This window comes from Passer domesticus, chromosome 10 (genome assembly GCF_036417665.1).
Source record: "Passer domesticus isolate bPasDom1 chromosome 10, bPasDom1.hap1, whole genome shotgun sequence".
Classification (NCBI taxonomy): Eukaryota; Metazoa; Chordata; class Aves; order Passeriformes; family Passeridae; genus Passer; species Passer domesticus.
Window position 1 is genome coordinate 24,345,891 of NC_087483.1, and position 16,230 is coordinate 24,362,120.

At 35.9% G+C, this 16,230-nt stretch overlaps 1 protein-coding gene across 2 annotated transcripts in view; it reads left to right on the forward strand.

The window, feature by feature from the left end:
• The window catches only part of LRP2 (LDL receptor related protein 2), a 116,565-nt gene that overhangs the window by 79,885 nt on the left and 20,450 nt on the right, over positions 1 to 16,230 (forward strand). For both annotated transcript variants that reach the window (XR_010369291.1, XM_064434543.1), the window contains 14 exons: positions 285 to 455; positions 1,750 to 1,973; positions 2,384 to 2,561; positions 3,483 to 3,679; positions 5,237 to 5,482; positions 6,153 to 6,281; positions 6,439 to 6,558; positions 7,119 to 7,235; positions 7,492 to 7,608; positions 9,000 to 9,137; positions 9,864 to 9,986; positions 10,935 to 11,063; positions 13,152 to 13,283; positions 14,604 to 14,735. Coding sequence is in view for 1 of the 2 variants with exons in the window: in XM_064434543.1 (XP_064290613.1) it covers positions 285 to 455; positions 1,750 to 1,973; positions 2,384 to 2,561; positions 3,483 to 3,679; positions 5,237 to 5,482; positions 6,153 to 6,281; positions 6,439 to 6,558; positions 7,119 to 7,235; positions 7,492 to 7,608; positions 9,000 to 9,137; positions 9,864 to 9,986; positions 10,935 to 11,063; positions 13,152 to 13,283; positions 14,604 to 14,735 (2,153 nt within the window). In the remaining variant the exon portion in view is untranslated. The remainder of the gene's footprint in view (positions 1 to 284; positions 456 to 1,749; positions 1,974 to 2,383; positions 2,562 to 3,482; positions 3,680 to 5,236; positions 5,483 to 6,152; positions 6,282 to 6,438; positions 6,559 to 7,118; positions 7,236 to 7,491; positions 7,609 to 8,999; positions 9,138 to 9,863; positions 9,987 to 10,934; positions 11,064 to 13,151; positions 13,284 to 14,603; positions 14,736 to 16,230) is intronic.

Sequence of the window (16,230 nt, forward strand, 5' to 3'; positions counted from 1 at the left end):
GCTGTCAGCTACCATTGAAAGGGGAATTTGGTTCCATACAGACTGGAAAGTTCTGATTGCAAGGCTAAAGAGGTTGATAGAAGTGTGTATGTTCTGGTAGGTGTTGGGGCTGACTGAATTCAGTTGTGATTGCACAATTGTCTGCTGTAGCAGTTAATAGGATATATATTGGCTTTCTTCTTCTTTGATCTCTGCTTTAGTTCTGTGACAGGAAATACTATATTTGAGGCATGACTTCTAGTATTTACGTCAACAATCCTAACTCTAGGTATTCATTTGAACAGACAGATTTACTGGACAGACTGGGCAGATCGAGCCTATATTGGACGAGCTGGCATGGATGGCAAGGAGAAGACTGTAATCATCTCTACAAAGTTAGAGTGGCCCAATGGACTTACCATAGATTACACCAATGACAAGCTCTACTGGACAGATGCCCACTTAAATTATATTGAGTATGTACACAGAAAATATTAAAACAACTGAATGATCACTCATGTCAGATTGTGGTGGGAGAATTTATAGGTGTTGTAAAAAGAATACATACTTCTGCCCACTGACTCTATAGAAAATTGGAGTCAAAATGTCTGGAGTAGTAGATGATATGGATCATTAGATTACACAGGAACCTACTTGCTACATTCAGTGAAAATTGTCCAAAAATTACAGTGAAATGGTTCACACTCGGTACTAAAATATGCAACTTCTCTGTCTAGTTATACAACCTGAACCAAAGCAAAATTGACTATAAACTCCCTATTTTCTGATTCTCTTGTTTTTGCTTATAGATGAGAATTGAGCTGTAACTAAACTAGTTATGTGCTAAGAAGTTGTATACAAACCTTTAGAAGGTGACTGAATGTCTATAAGTTTGATACGGAATTTCCTGTAGGCGAGTGGGATTCTTTTGTCAATCAAGAAAAATCTATACATTGCTTCTAGTACTAGAAAATTCCCACCTAAATAGCAGTAAAAATAAGAAATATTTATCTGACTATTTAAATTGTTTTGAAACTCATAATACTGAAATATTTTGAAACCAGTAACTTGTATTTATGTTAGTGTTCATATTTGTATTCATATTTACCTGTACATTTAGATTTATGTTTGTATTTACTTCTATTCTTCTGTACATTAATTATTTTGGCAGTCTTTTCTATGATATAGTATTAGAGATATCTTTTTTAAAAATGTAAGTTAATTACATATATATTTTTCTCTCTCCTCTCTTGTATTTCATAATTTCCCCATACATGGGGAAGGTGATAGAAAAATGTAAAATCTTGCCAAAGATAGCTCAGCAAAGGAAGCTCTAAATCAGAAAGACATGTAAAATTTAGGAATATAGGAAGCCTATTATTGTTTTTAGTGTTTCATTATTATGCATCTGAATCATCTAGGCAAGCTAGTCTCTTTTGTGACAAAAATAACTCACTGTTAAGGCAATAAATATGCAAAATTTCATTGTTCTTTGCTAATGTGGTTCTGGAGGACTATGCATTTCAGTGGATGTTACTCTATTCCATTTATTTTCCTGAAATAACCTGTTTTACTTTCCTCCATACACTAAAATGAATTTGCTAAGGATGGTGATCTGTCTTTAGGGCATAAAGAAGCTGCAATTCTACATTTAATGTTTCTGGTCACCAATTATGAAGGACCATAAGCATACAAAATATGTGAAGAGAAAAGATGGAAAGAAGTTTTAGCATTTATCTGAATGTTTTGCACAAATTTTTCTTTGTGGAGGTACTCTGACCTGGATGGACGTCATCGTCACACGGTATACGACGGGACTCTACCTCATCCATTTGCAGTAACAGTTTTTGAAGACACAATATATTGGACTGACTGGAACACAAGGACGGTTGAAAAAGGAAATAAATATGATGGATCAGAAAGGACTGTTCTTGTGAATACCACGCACAGACCATTTGACATCCATGTTTACCATCCATACAGACAACCATTTGGTGAGAAAACAGACTTAGATTTGCATTTAGATGGTCAGCTGTTATTTGGGGGACTAGTAGTAAAGGACCCTGAGTGTACTCAGCTTTTGCCTTTGCTGACTGGAATAAAATGCACAGAGTAATTGTAGGCATCTAGTTTACATTTACAACATGCCCTTTCTTTGAAAAGCAGTAACTGCTAATGCATAATTTTAAATTAGTTTCTAAAACATCGTTGCTTGATAGCATAGATTTTGTGTACATGAAATGGCATATATTTCTCTCCTGAAATGCCTACTTATCTAGGTTTTGGTTTTCAGCCTCTTACATTTAGGGTTTCAAAACAGTATTAGAGGAATCTATCACAGATTGAAACCTTTGTGTTCTGGAATTTATGAAGTATGGTAATATTTATTTTTCTATTTTACCAGTAAATAATCCTTGTGGCACCAATAATGGTGGTTGTTCCCATCTTTGCCTAATAAAAGCTGGTGGTCAGGGGTTTTCCTGTGAGTGTCCTGATAACTTCATGGTCATACAGTTTGGCAATACAGCCCACTGCCTTCCAATGTGCTCTAGCACCCAGTTTCTCTGTGCAGACACTGAGAGGTAAGTCTGCTGCTCACCATCGCTTTTTCTATGTGTTTTTAAGGATATATTTTACAGTTTAGTCTGTTCAAAAGGGCAGGAAATTAGGGCTTCCTTCTGTTCTCATTATGAATTTGTGACATGCTTGCAGAGAGAAAACCAGGAAAAGACAGGAAGACAGGCTTTCATTTTGGAAAAGTACTTCTAGGCTGGTTCCTTTAAGTAGTACTTTTTAACTTTTCTTTCTGTTATAGGCATTGCTGATGTAGCAAAGTTTGGGTTGTTAGAAGCATGTACTTCCAGAAATCACTTGTTGAATTCTCTAACGTGGAATTTTTTTTTTAAACAATTGTTCTACAATTATCTGTTTCTGCCAAATATATACTGTCTGCCAGTGGCCCAGGAAAGCCATTTAGCTGATGTGAGAACACATTTCTAAACCCTTTTACTGAGACAGCAGTGGAGGGAGAGAAATGGTGATATAAGAGCTCTTGTACTGATGTATCACCCTGGAGCCTATGAGGCAGGTGTGCTTATTGGGTTGCCTTTTGAAGCAGTGTTGTAATGATAATCCCTAGTGAAATTTTTTGTGCTAAAGTTTGGGTGAATTATTGTCTCATTAAATGATTGATCTAAAAAATATCAGAGAGGATTACCATAAATAAACATAAAAATTAAATATTATTTTCTGTGAACTTCCTCCTAGAGGTCCACCAATGTAATCTGTTTATCATCTGTTTCTGGTGACAGTGTTCTGGCATATTTTATTAGCATTTGACATATGAAATAAAAGATGTTCAATATAAATAGAAGAAATTAAAGATGTTTTGGATGTTTCAATAAATATCGCTAAGACAAGACTGTCTTTTGTGCTGTAAAAGGATGGTTGTACATCTGTAAAGCCATATCCTCAACAAAGAACACACTGCTTTCTCTTTGTAGGTGTATTCCCATCTGGTGGAAATGTGATGGACAGAGGGACTGTCGAGATGGCTCTGATGAGCCCCCAACCTGTCCTCACCGGTACTGTCCTGTGGGGCAGTTCCAGTGCAATGATGGGAACTGCACAAGTTCACATTTCTTATGCAATACCCAGCCAGATTGCCATGACGGATCAGATGAAGATCCTGTACTCTGTGGTATGTTCCAACACATAAATTAATTTTTTTGTCAGTATAAAACATGCAATCAGCATATAAATTTCATAATAAATATTCCTTTTTCAAAGATAAAAAGCTAAGATAGATAGATGCAGTCTTCTGTACTCTTGCACCTGCTAGAGCAATTCACCTTTGTGCAAGCAGGTTAAAGGAGAGTGAAAATATACTGTATCAAAACATAAACAGTTTCTGTACCTCCAAGACAGGTTTGCACTGAGGTAAATTACCATCTAAGGTATAAAATATTAGAAACAGGACTCACTTTGTTTTGCTCTGAGTAAAGCCATGGTGATTATGAAGAATCTAGGGCCTCCTAATGCCCAGGTCACTCTAATTTTCCCTCTATTCTACTTTGTGTGATGGGACAAAATTATTACATCCTGAAATCCAGTTCATGTAGAAAGATTTCTTTTGGAGAGCGATTTGTGATAGCAGTCTTATAGAAATGTAGCATAATTATGCTTGTGGAATAATGTTATCTCTTTAAAAACCTATGGTATTCCACATACTTATGTCTAATTTCAAAAGCATATCCTTCTTTCTCTTTTTGTAAATAATATTGTTCTAGCAGTTGCAAGCAAGTAATATAAAGGAAAGGGGAAAGCAATGTGGTTATATAACTGATAGTGTCATTGCCTTCCATTCCAACGTGGCTCTAACAATGACAGAATTAAATGGAATGTCAATTTTAACTGAGTTTCACATAGCTAAGATTTTAAGTATACCACAGGGGAATTTAAAAGTAGAATTATGGCAGCTGTGTAATGCTGGGTACAGCATAACATACTGGGTACAATAAAAATCAGTTTAGGTTTATGTAATTCCTTTTACTTTTTATCTCATGCATGGTAACAGAATCCTTTGGTCTAGAACATCAATGGAAATTATAATACACGTTTTTTTCTTGCACAGTTCGGCAGTGTATGTAAAAGAAAGTAGTAGAGTGAAGTACATACAGCAAGAAATTCTGGAAGCAGACATAAGTTTTGACTTCTGTTTTCAGAGCTACCCCAGTTTGCCAGCACTGCTGATACCACCTTTCAGTGCTTTGCCCTTTGGGAATAGAGGCTATATTTTTGTAGGTTCTGTAGCTGATATTAGCATGGTCTTCTCCTATGTTGTCTCATGTTCATTCACAGAGAAAGAGGCTCATTAGGCAACACACTCATAAGGATTGCATGGTCAGAGCCAATATGCCATTAGCTCCTCTGTGAAGTGAGTGGGAGACCCTGCCTCAATCATGTGGAATGCTGGGTTTACTTCCCTCTGCTTTAGGAGAAGGTGGTATATGTCTTGCTCCTAGAAAACTGTAGAGCCTTAGTGAGATTGCTTGAAGGTACCTGGGGAAAATGTGACATGTGATGTTAGAAATGTGTACCTTGACTGCTTTAACTGGACAAGTATATGTGACTCTTTAAATTTCTCTCTGGCTTTGTTTTTAACTGTTGATGTCAACATAAGGGCTCAATTGATATAACAGCAGCAGATCATTTTTGTAAGTTTCAGTATCTTAACAGCTGATCTGTATTCTTTCAGCTAATCACCAGTGTGAAACTCATCAGTGGCAGTGTGCCAACAAACGATGCATCCCAGAAGCCTGGCAGTGTGATAGAGAGGATGACTGTGGTGACAACTCGGATGAAGATAGTGCTCACTGTGCCAGTAGAACCTGTCCCCCAGGCCAATTTAAATGTGACAATGGCCGCTGTATCCCACAGTCCTGGAAGTGTGATGTGGATGATGATTGTGGTGATAACTCTGATGAGCCATTCCACGAATGCAGTAAGCACACAGCTGTAGTAAAATGCCTACATTAAAGTGCACTAAAGGCAGAGTGAACCACATAATTTTCCTAAGACTAAAAGTTTATTGGAAAGGAGTATTTTCTGCAAGCTTATTGCATTTGTATAGTAAAGAGTGTTAGAAAACATAGAGACTATGTGATAATTTACTATTTGCATATTCTTGAAGGAGAGAAAGCCTGTTTATGCAGGCCAGATTATCAGAAACTGGCAGCATCTCACTTTGACTTTCTTGATGCTAGAATTTTTCTAGATGCTATAGCATGTCTCTCTGAACTAATGTGTGTCTTCAAGAACTTGTGACCACGTTTTTGCCATCTGAGGACAAGCTGCCTCCTCTGCGTTCCACATTTGGGGCTATTGCCAGTGTCACCAACTCTGAATAGTTTAGGGAAAAACACAATGAGAGTGATTTGATCCTGTGATGGGTTTGTAGCATATGCAGAATACAAGGAGCATAGATTGGAAAAGATAGTAAAATCAGATACATTTAATGCTTTCTCTTTTACAACACTAAAATTATCAGATAGCTCTTTTTAGTCAAAATAATTGACTGTAAATCATAAAAGGTTAGGAGAGGCAGAAAAGCAAGGAGGATGGTTAATGGCTAAGTAACACAATTAATTTTGACAACTGCCTCCCTCTTTCAGTGGGACCTGCTTATCGATGTGACAATCACACACAATTCAGCTGCAGAACCAACTACCGTTGTGTAGCATTGTGGGCAGTGTGCAACGGGAATGACGACTGCAGAGACAACAGTGATGAACAAGGCTGTGGTAAGTTTGGAGAAGGTCATTTCAATGTTACTTTGTGCATAGACTATTTCTCCAATTTGCAAATGCCCAGATTTTCTGAAAGCCCTCAGTAATAATGTACCTGGGCAAAGACTATGCTAATGTGTGCTGTTTTGTTGTCAAACTGTCTGAACTTCAGAGGAGATGACTTGCAATCCTTCTGGAGACTTCCGTTGTGACAATCATCGATGTATCCCGCTGCGCTGGAAGTGTGATGGAGATGATGACTGTGGAGATAACTCTGATGAGCATAACTGCAGTGAGTTCTTGTTTTCTATGTAATTATATAGTCACACTTTTGACTTAAATATCCTTCTATTTTTAATGAGAACAAGGCAGCTGTCAAATGCAGCCCTTCTTTGTTTTATATGGTAGTGTCTCTTTTATTTGCTGAAATACCACACTGATATCAAGGATTCATAAAAACACTAATCCATCCAGTCATCACAATAACACAAATTCCTGTTTTCCACTGAGAACTGACATTTGAATTTTATCCTGTGTGCAAATGTATAGTTTCTTATAATAGAGGATTAACAATCATAGAGGATTTTTTTTCTTACTTGAATTAAAAACTTCTGTATAATTCTGTGTTGAAACAGAGTCTGCAGTGATTTTTCTTTTTTTCTGTGTCAAGAGGGACATGGAATATCTACCATATTTAAAGAGTACTTGAGGGTAATGATGTTTTAACATAATTCAATTTTTAAGATTTTACCTCTGCCCACATTACTTTTGTCTGGTTCAATGAGATAGGTGTGGATGTTTAACTCTACATCTGGGATACTTTTCATATTTGTCCACTGATTTTAAATGAAGGTCCTCGTGAGTGCACAGAAAGTGAATACCGTTGTGACAATCTGCGCTGCATTCCTTCCCGGTGGATCTGCGACCACGATGATGACTGTGAAGACAATTCAGATGAACGTGACTGTGGTGTGTATTATCTGAATGCTGTGTCTCTTGTTTCTAATGTGATAAATTATACTGCAAAACGATCTTTTTTGGGAAGCATCTTTAAATAAGTAATATTCATCCTGTCACGTTAGTCGCTCCACCAAAAGTAGAGAATACCATAGTTTTAGTAGCCTGGGATTTTCCAGTATTTTTAGAAGATTACTCTCAAAACATAAAAAGTTTTTCTGTCTTTGAATAAGAAGACATTTCAATGGTTACTTCTGAATCTTTTCAGAGCTGAGAACCTGCCACCCAGGTTATTTCCAGTGTGATAGTGGACACTGTGTTGCAGAGCGCTTCAGATGTGATGGAAATGCAGACTGCCTTGATTTCTCTGATGAAGCAACTTGTCGTGAGTTAAAAGCTTTGCAATTGGTGCCCATTGTGCTCACTTTCAGAAAGATTTGCTCTTTTCCATATTTTTAAGTGAGATGACTCCTTAGAGGTATAGAATTCTGCAATGGTCAGTGATTTTAGTAAAAATTCAGGGTAAGCATAGTGTTTTGAATCAGCTTTTTAAAATGATGATGTGTTGCCATCTCTTACACTGATTGTAAACACATTCTTAATGGTAGGAAATGAATGTGTTTACCAAGTCCAGGAGAAGATACACATGTGATTGAATTGAAAATTTTCACTATCCCATGAGCACTGCAAGAACCAAAGTATTTCAGTTGTACCAAATTCTAACAAGGTTTGTAATGAGATTGTTTTCTATAATTCTCAAAGTAGTGTAAAGTGTCCTAAAGTATCAGTGAAGCCAAGGAAATAATATACTTTTCCATTTCTGTTTTCTTTTGGTATATTGATCTACTGTGAAAAAAATATCTGTAGCTTCCCTGAATCTACAGCTGCAGCTGTTTACCCAGAAAGTACTGTTCCCAGTTGGAATGAAAATACTCCCTTTGTGCTATATCTGCATTGACTGACATCGGCTTTTTGGGTGATATTGATGTGTTGGTTCTGACTTACATGTTTCCATGATCTTATGCTTCAGTACTTGGGAGAATTCCTTTCTCTTCATGTTGGTATCAGGGCAACATGATACCAATTAAGTACGTCTTTCCATGTACTTAATTTTAACACCTGTACTTTAAGTAAGAAAGGGCATCTGCACAGTACTATCTTTATTTTTCTGATGGTTACCACATCATACCAGTTGTCTTTCAGAACCTGAGTTATAAAACATTTGTTCTTAAATGGAGGATGAAATGTATGAGAAGCCTTTGAAAGAACAAGTGTATGGTTTATTTATATAGGGTGGTAGAAGAATATTTTTGATTTTTCTTTGGTTTAGTTAAGTTCCTTTCACAGTTTTTACAGAATATGAGTGGGGTTTTTTTGCTATATCAACATGACTCCTTTTGAAATTACATATCTTACGTGCTTCTTCAATCATTCCCATTTGGTGCCAGTGAGGTTAATTATCTGTATTATTGATCGAGATTTGTCGATAACAAATTCAAGTAGCATTTGTTAAATTAATTTTTTTATTTTCAAAAGCTCGTCTAACATAAGTTATTTCACTCTTCATTTAAACCTAAATTAATTACTTGTAGCTGCAAATAATTCTTCAGTCCTTGCAGCCTGTTGTTGCTATGCATCTTTGAAGCACCTCTTATCCTATTACACTTATCTCCTATTATGTGTTTTTAACAATAATATGGTATTGGACTGAATATTTTTCATGAAGACATAGAATTTTTATTGTAAAGGAAAATGTCATAATTTTCTTTTTTTCAGCAACACGGTATCCTAATGGTACATACTGTCCACCCATGCTGTTTGAATGCAAAAACCATGTCTGTATTCAGCCATACTGGAAATGTGATGGGGATAATGATTGTGGAGATGATTCTGATGAAGAACTTCACCTTTGCTGTAAGAGAGAGGAATTATATTAAAATTAATAATATGCTTAATCTCTACATATAATAGATCAATTAGAAAATAAATTGTAATTATTTGGGATGAGTGGTAAGAATTTTGCTTTACATGCAAGTTCATTCTGTGACAGTATGTCTCACTGCTTTGCAGATGTTTGTATATGTTGTTATGAAAGTAGAGAGAAGCATATCAGAGAGATAAGGTCACTATTTCATGTTTTTCAAGTTGGTTATCAAAAATAATAACATTAGTTTGAAATAAAAGGTTAATCCAGATAATGTATATTGTCACAAGTGCTGAACATTCAAAGCTATTAGTGTTGTCAGGACATCTTTGTAAATATGACTGAGAAGTCCTGAGGTGTAATAATTAAATGTTGGAGGTACTATGTAAACTGGATTTGTCAGTTATGCACTTAAATAACAAGTTAGATTTCCAATCAATTTTCTTCATAAACAAACTAGAAACCTCAGTTTTGTATGTAGTTAGAGAATTTGTCTTTGGCCAAAGATGAGGCACTGTGTTTTGATAAAAAAATGTATAACATTCTAACATGCAATCATGAAAATATTCAGAAAATATTTTTTTGTCTGAATGCCTCCTCATCTTTTGAAATATACAAAACATAAAAAATATTCCAAGAGAAAAGTTATATGAATAATTTGTGACCCAGTGGCCTAAAGTATCAAAGTGTGACTGATTGACCTCTTGTGCTTTTAGTGGATATTGCTTGTGAATCTCCATTCCGTTTCCGGTGTGAAAACAATCGCTGTATATACAGTCATGAGCTGTGCAACCAGGAGGATGACTGTGGAGATGGGAGTGACGAGAAAGAGGAACACTGTACGTTTACAAAAATTGAACATCAAATTCAGTAATTTTGATGTGTTTAATATTTAATAGTACCCAAGGGATGTCAAAGTTAACCTTAGATAATGGTAACAAGAGCTCACTATGAAATAATTTTAACTGTGGTTATTGGTACTATGTATTTATAGCTCTGTGTATAAGCAGCAAAACTGGGCAAACATTTATCTAAAAAGTAAAGAGCATGATTTTCAAAGCAATACTAGATTTTAGTATAAGCACCAGCTACATATTTGCTCATCTTATTATGAGCTCTACCTAAATGGAGGAAGAGGAAAGAGTTTGGCTGTATCGTAAAATTGGGATGCGATGGCTAGCTGGGACTTATAAAATAAACAAATGGTAATACTTCCTGAAGTTGTGGCACTATTAAGCATGTATTAACAGTCTTTATATTTAGGCCCAGACCCTGCAGCAGCTCTGTTAATATTTAGTAGGTTTTTGCCCTCAGATACCTTACGTAGTTCTTGCTTACTGTGCTGTACATTTTCAAGTGTAATCATATTTTTGGTTGCTTAATAATATTATTTACTGGCTTTATTGTACAATCTTCTAAATGTTAATAGTTTGCTAATATCTCTATAATTTCTTGAAATCTGCAGTAGGTGTATGAAGTATATCATTAAAGGATATTAATAAGTTTGCATTATTAAAAGGAAAGTTTACTCAACTATTAACATGAAAATTTTTTCTTCTGTCTCTTTTATAAAACTGCAGGACTTCTTTCAGTTCATGGAGATGTGACTAGAAATCAGGATGTTACATCCTGGTTATGGTTTTAACTTTATACAGACTTCCAAAGTAGTTTTGTCACTGTTTTACCAGATGGCATCAGCTTCCCCATTAGCAATGGGAAATAGAGCTGTCTGTTAGTACTTCGTAGTTTAAACTGTGACAGAGGAATATTTCTCTTCTTGATTGTAGGTAGAGAGCCAACACCAAGACCTTGTAAAACTGAAGAATTCAAGTGCAGTAATGGAAATTGCATTCCCCTACATTATGTCTGTGACAATTATGATGACTGTGGAGACCATTTTGATGAAATAGGCTGCAGTAAGTAATAATATCAATAAAATACAAAATTACAATGCTGTTGAAATAGATTTTTCTGAAACTGAAAGCAATGAGTGTTTTTTCTTGAATGCCATACTAAGAAGTATTGTTTTTAAAGTAGCCTTTGTGAATTGAATTTCCTTATTGTTTTTTAATAAGCCTGTTCTAGGATTATTTGGTTAGCGAGGACAAGATTTACTGTTTTCATTCTTTCATTATTTTAGTTTATTTTGTTTTAATTCTCTTCTGTTTTTATTTTTTGTACATCTTCCAAAAACATATAGATGTGCTACTTAGAGACGTGGCTCAGTGGGTCTTTGTTTATAGTACAACTTGATGATCTTAAAGATCTTTTCCTGCTTGAATGATTCCATCATTACATGAAATTCAGTGCTCTGAACACAGACTGTTTTAGTCTTAGAGTATTTATGCATCACAAAAAAAAAAATTTGATCTCGGTTTTGATCTTGTTTTGAAATAGGTTGTGTTACAGAGGTAAGAGCATCCATCTATTTCAACCATAGCTGCAATAGACCAACCTATGGAGTTATTAGTGGGCAGATTCCAAACTGATACATGTTGCTCTAGCCCTGTTAAAATTAAAAGTATATTGAGATGCTTCTATTTTCATTTTTATAGAAGGGACCACAGAACTTTCTAAGCACCCCTAGTCCTTTGCCTGTTGGCCTTCTCAGATCCTCTGTACAGCTTTTATGAACTATTTATTATATATTTACTAACATCATTTTAAATGTAAAAGCTTTGATTTGAACTTTGAGAGGTATTCCATGAATCTCAGAAAAAAACAAAACAAAGCCCTAATTTTTTATGTCAGTGTATAGATGGAGTGGTAATATGAGCATCCACTTGTAATTTCACGTTGTCAGGCTGTGATGGCATCAAGTGAAAGTGTGCCCAATGCTACACTGGTGATTTGCAATCCAGCAGACTTACAAAACACAAATAACTTGGAAACCTATAGTGTAGTCCATTTTGAAGCAGCTGATTTCTCTGTTTCAATTACCATCCCAATGGTCTTTAGGTAATATAGCCCAATGCAATGACTTGATGAAAATATAGACGTATAAAAAGGCAATGAAGCAGTGTGAAACAGACACCTCCTGATGTCTGCATTTGGCTCTTTGGGGATAAATGTGAATACAGATCAGATGGTGACATTCGGAGCCTTTCCAACATCAAATACCTGCTATAATGAAAATGGAATATTTGTGTGTGTATGTGTATAATGAATTTATGCTTCTACATGTATATGAAATTGAGCTGTTTAAACTTAATTTAATCAGCATTGGAATGTGTATGTAAAAAGGAGATAATCAGCTTAATGTAAAGTTTTTACATACGTCTGTATCTTTTCCTCATGATCTTCCAATAAGCATACTATTTATCTTTTCTGCTTATATAACACATTTGCATCTGTACTCAAGTATTTTATGCATATATAGAGTATATATGAACCAATAGAATTCTATATGTACTTTCAGACATGTATAATTTTCATTATCTGTTACAGACTGACTATTATCCCTGTCTTGGCTTTTCCATTATAGGAATGTTTTAAAGGGCAGTGCATTCTGTGCAATGACCTGCACTGACTGCAGGAGCTTTAGATTAGCTTTGGCATGAACTACATGTCATCTTCTTTCTAGTTTCCTGATATTAATAATGTAAGGCCTGTGTTATGCATGATATTAATTAAGAATATTTCTTGTTCAGCTGATAAGAAAGCACTGGATAGGAATGAGCCCTGTTGGCAAAGTTAGACATTAGATTCAAATCTCTTAAACTCTGCAGTTGCTACAGATTGGTGGTAATTTAGAATGTAATTTCTGTTAAGGAAGTTGTGCTTTAATGATTATGGCTCTTTTCCTGACTCTCTTCACTAGTTGACCAGTGGTTACTATTGTCTTCTAATTTTAATTAGAAAAAAAAAAAGGAAACTAACTTCATCTATCTGAAAACTATTTTCAGTTGTAGTAATGATCAAAATTATTATGCCTCCCCCTTATGACTTCGGGTTTTTTTGTTATAATGGTATAATTTGCTTTCTTTCTTTTTTTTTTCTTTCAGATCCTGGAACAGAGCGAACTTGTGCAGAAAATATCTGTGAGCATAACTGTACCAATCTGAATGAAGGAGGCTTTATCTGTTCCTGTAGGCCAGGGTACAAGGCCAGTGAAAGTAATCGCAACTCCTGTGAAGGTATTTTTAATCTTATAAATGTCTTTTTGCTGATAAGTGTTCAGTGACCTGTCACTTCATCATTCTAATGTGACCACTCATTTTCACATTCTAATAGGATTATTATACATTTATCAGATGCTTCCTAAGATGTTCCACTGCTGAATTATGTTTTCTAACATGTATGCCTCATTCAACAAAAAATTGGCTCCACAGTTAAGACTTCTTTTAAGCTTTTGGTACCTGTAGATATGTTTTTGTTTTACAGCATGTAGGTTTTGTTATAGCTTTGCAATCTGAGGGATAGAAATTTGATGGGTTTGTTTTTCTTATTGAAAACAAACTTGATGCAGGTTATACTCTCCTTGTGTTCTGTTCTTGAATAGACCTCAGTAAAGGTGTGTTGTGCCATATTTTTGCCCTGGATTTTATGCAGATAAAATGTGGTGAGGAGTCTACTCAAAGGCCATGGTTTGTGGTCATGAGAAATAGTACTTTCCCAGTTGGTGTTTCAGTATGTTTTCATGAGAACCCTTCTGCTTGTTTCTCCCAGCTTCTGTGGACAATTTGTGTAGTTTTATTAAACAAAATCCAAGGCCACCCCTCCCTTTCCTGCCTGCTGATATAGTTTCTGAGGACTGTGTGTCTTCTCAGCAGTTCAAGAAAGCTTTGCTCTTGCGTCTCATTTTAGTCATCTTTTGCCTTGCATTACTGATTTAACACAAAAATACATGATCAAAAATGCATCTCTGAAAATAAACCTGTTAAGCTGGATTGCAGTAATTATTGGCAATCTGTAGTTAAGACATGGTAAACAGCAGATGAGTGATGAGGAGTTCTGTTTGATAACAGATGCTGATTTTAAGGTCACTTATTAGGTCACTGATCTTTTAGAGTATGTGGGGAAAGCACAACCCTACCATTTTATGGGGTAAGGATGACCAGCATAGAATTGTCAAGGTTGGACAAGGCCTTTAAGAATATCCAGTCCAACCATCAACCCAGCATCACCACTGTAACCCCTAAATCACTAAACCATCACCCAGCACCATATGCAGATGCCTCTGAGACACCTCCAGGGATGGTGACTCCACCACCTCCCTGGGCAACCTGCTCTGATGCCTGACTACCCTGAGTGGAAGTTTTTTTTTTTAATATCTAATCTGAATTTCCCCTGTCTCAGCTTCTCTCACTGCTGGCAGCGCAAAAGAGACCAGCTCCCACCTCACTACAGTCTCCCTTCAGGGAATTGTATAGAGTGATGAGGTCACCCCTGAGACTCCTAAAGACTAAACTAGAAATAAATCAAGTTTTAGGAATCTTTTCTCTTCTTGTGTCTAGATATCAATGAGTGTGAGATCTTTGGAACATGCACCCAGGACTGCAAGAATTCCAAAGGAAGCTATGAATGTTTCTGTGCAGATGGCTTCAGGTCTGTGGGTGATCAACAAGGGAAACAGTGTGCAGCTGATGGTATGTTAAATGACAGCAAGATTGACTGCCACCTGTAAAGAGCAAGTGCAATATAGCAACTTAATGAATGTAATCCTCTCTTTTATAAGAGGACAATGAAAGCCAAACTTTATTCTGTAAGATAATACTATCTGTGTATTCCACCTATTCCATAATTAGGAATTAAAGTGCTCATCTCTGCTTCCAATTGTAAACATTAGAAATGATACCTTGATTTGTGTGCCTGCCTTCATTTCTCCTGAAATTTTCTACAAACAAAAACCCGTTGTCCTGTGATTATCATCAGAAGGAAATTAATGTTGCCTATTCCCGAAGTTTAGATTCTTCAACAAAATAATGCATCAGAAAAAAGTTGCATTAAACTGGCATAAATCAAAGGCAGTTTGATGACAGGTTGCTGTTCATTGTTCATGGACTGATGCACACAAACAGAAGGACTTTGGCCAATGTTTCAGATCAGTCATTGGCTTTTTATCATACCTCAGTGCAGTGACTACCATGTGTGGCAGTCCTTCAGTAGGCAGATCTGACTCAGAAAATAATAATAATAGATCAGTAATAATAAAAATAAAGAGGTGAAGATAATAGAAAAAAGTGACAATGGAGTGGTGTTATATAAAAACTAAAAGCAGTACTGTATCTAGAAAAGTAGTTACACTTTAACAGCTTTAAGAGCTAAATGATAGAAAAATGGTATGCCTAGTCAAATGGTAAAATCTTCAGGATAGAATGCCTGTGACTAAATTTACATGCTACTGGAGGTTTTGAAACCTAAAAATTATTTGTAATATGAAAAATACTATAAGAAATTGAGGTCTCCAGGTTACCCGTCCAGGGGCCTAGTTCAGCAAATATTTACTGCTGAATGTTAGGATGGAAATGCAAAGGACATTTACACTTCAGTTTCTGCCTGCCTGCCTGCCTGTTTGTGCCTGAGTCAGAAATCCAGTTCTTTGATACCCTTCTTCACAGGCTTAGTTCAGGAAGCATCTAGACACAGGAAGTGTGTTGATGGCTAAGTGATAGAAGATAATATAATTGTAGCTGGTAACAATGTGCCTAAGTTCTATTTCTATAGAATAGAACTCTGCCCTGCTTTATCATACAATCTCATAGCCCTCATAAATGAGGGCCTGATGGGATATTATCAGGCTAACCCAAAACTAAACTGTGGCCAGGAGAACATTCATCGGAATATGGAGACATTAGAATTCACAAACTTTAAGGTAGAACTTGGACATATCATGGCTTAAGTGACTGGCAATTTATTTGTACTTTCAAAATTGCTTGCTGTACTTTGAGGGGGAAAGTGGAACTGTGTAGTGTGTAGTGGCATTCTGTTTTTGAGATGTGGTGATATGCCAACAATGTAATGTTTAAGAATTTTTAAGGAATTATGTCTGTGCAAGGTCTGTGGTGAAAGGGATAATAAGTGGTAAGAATTTCAATTTTTATGAATTTTGGAAAGCCATGAAATTTGAATAGCTCTGAAGTT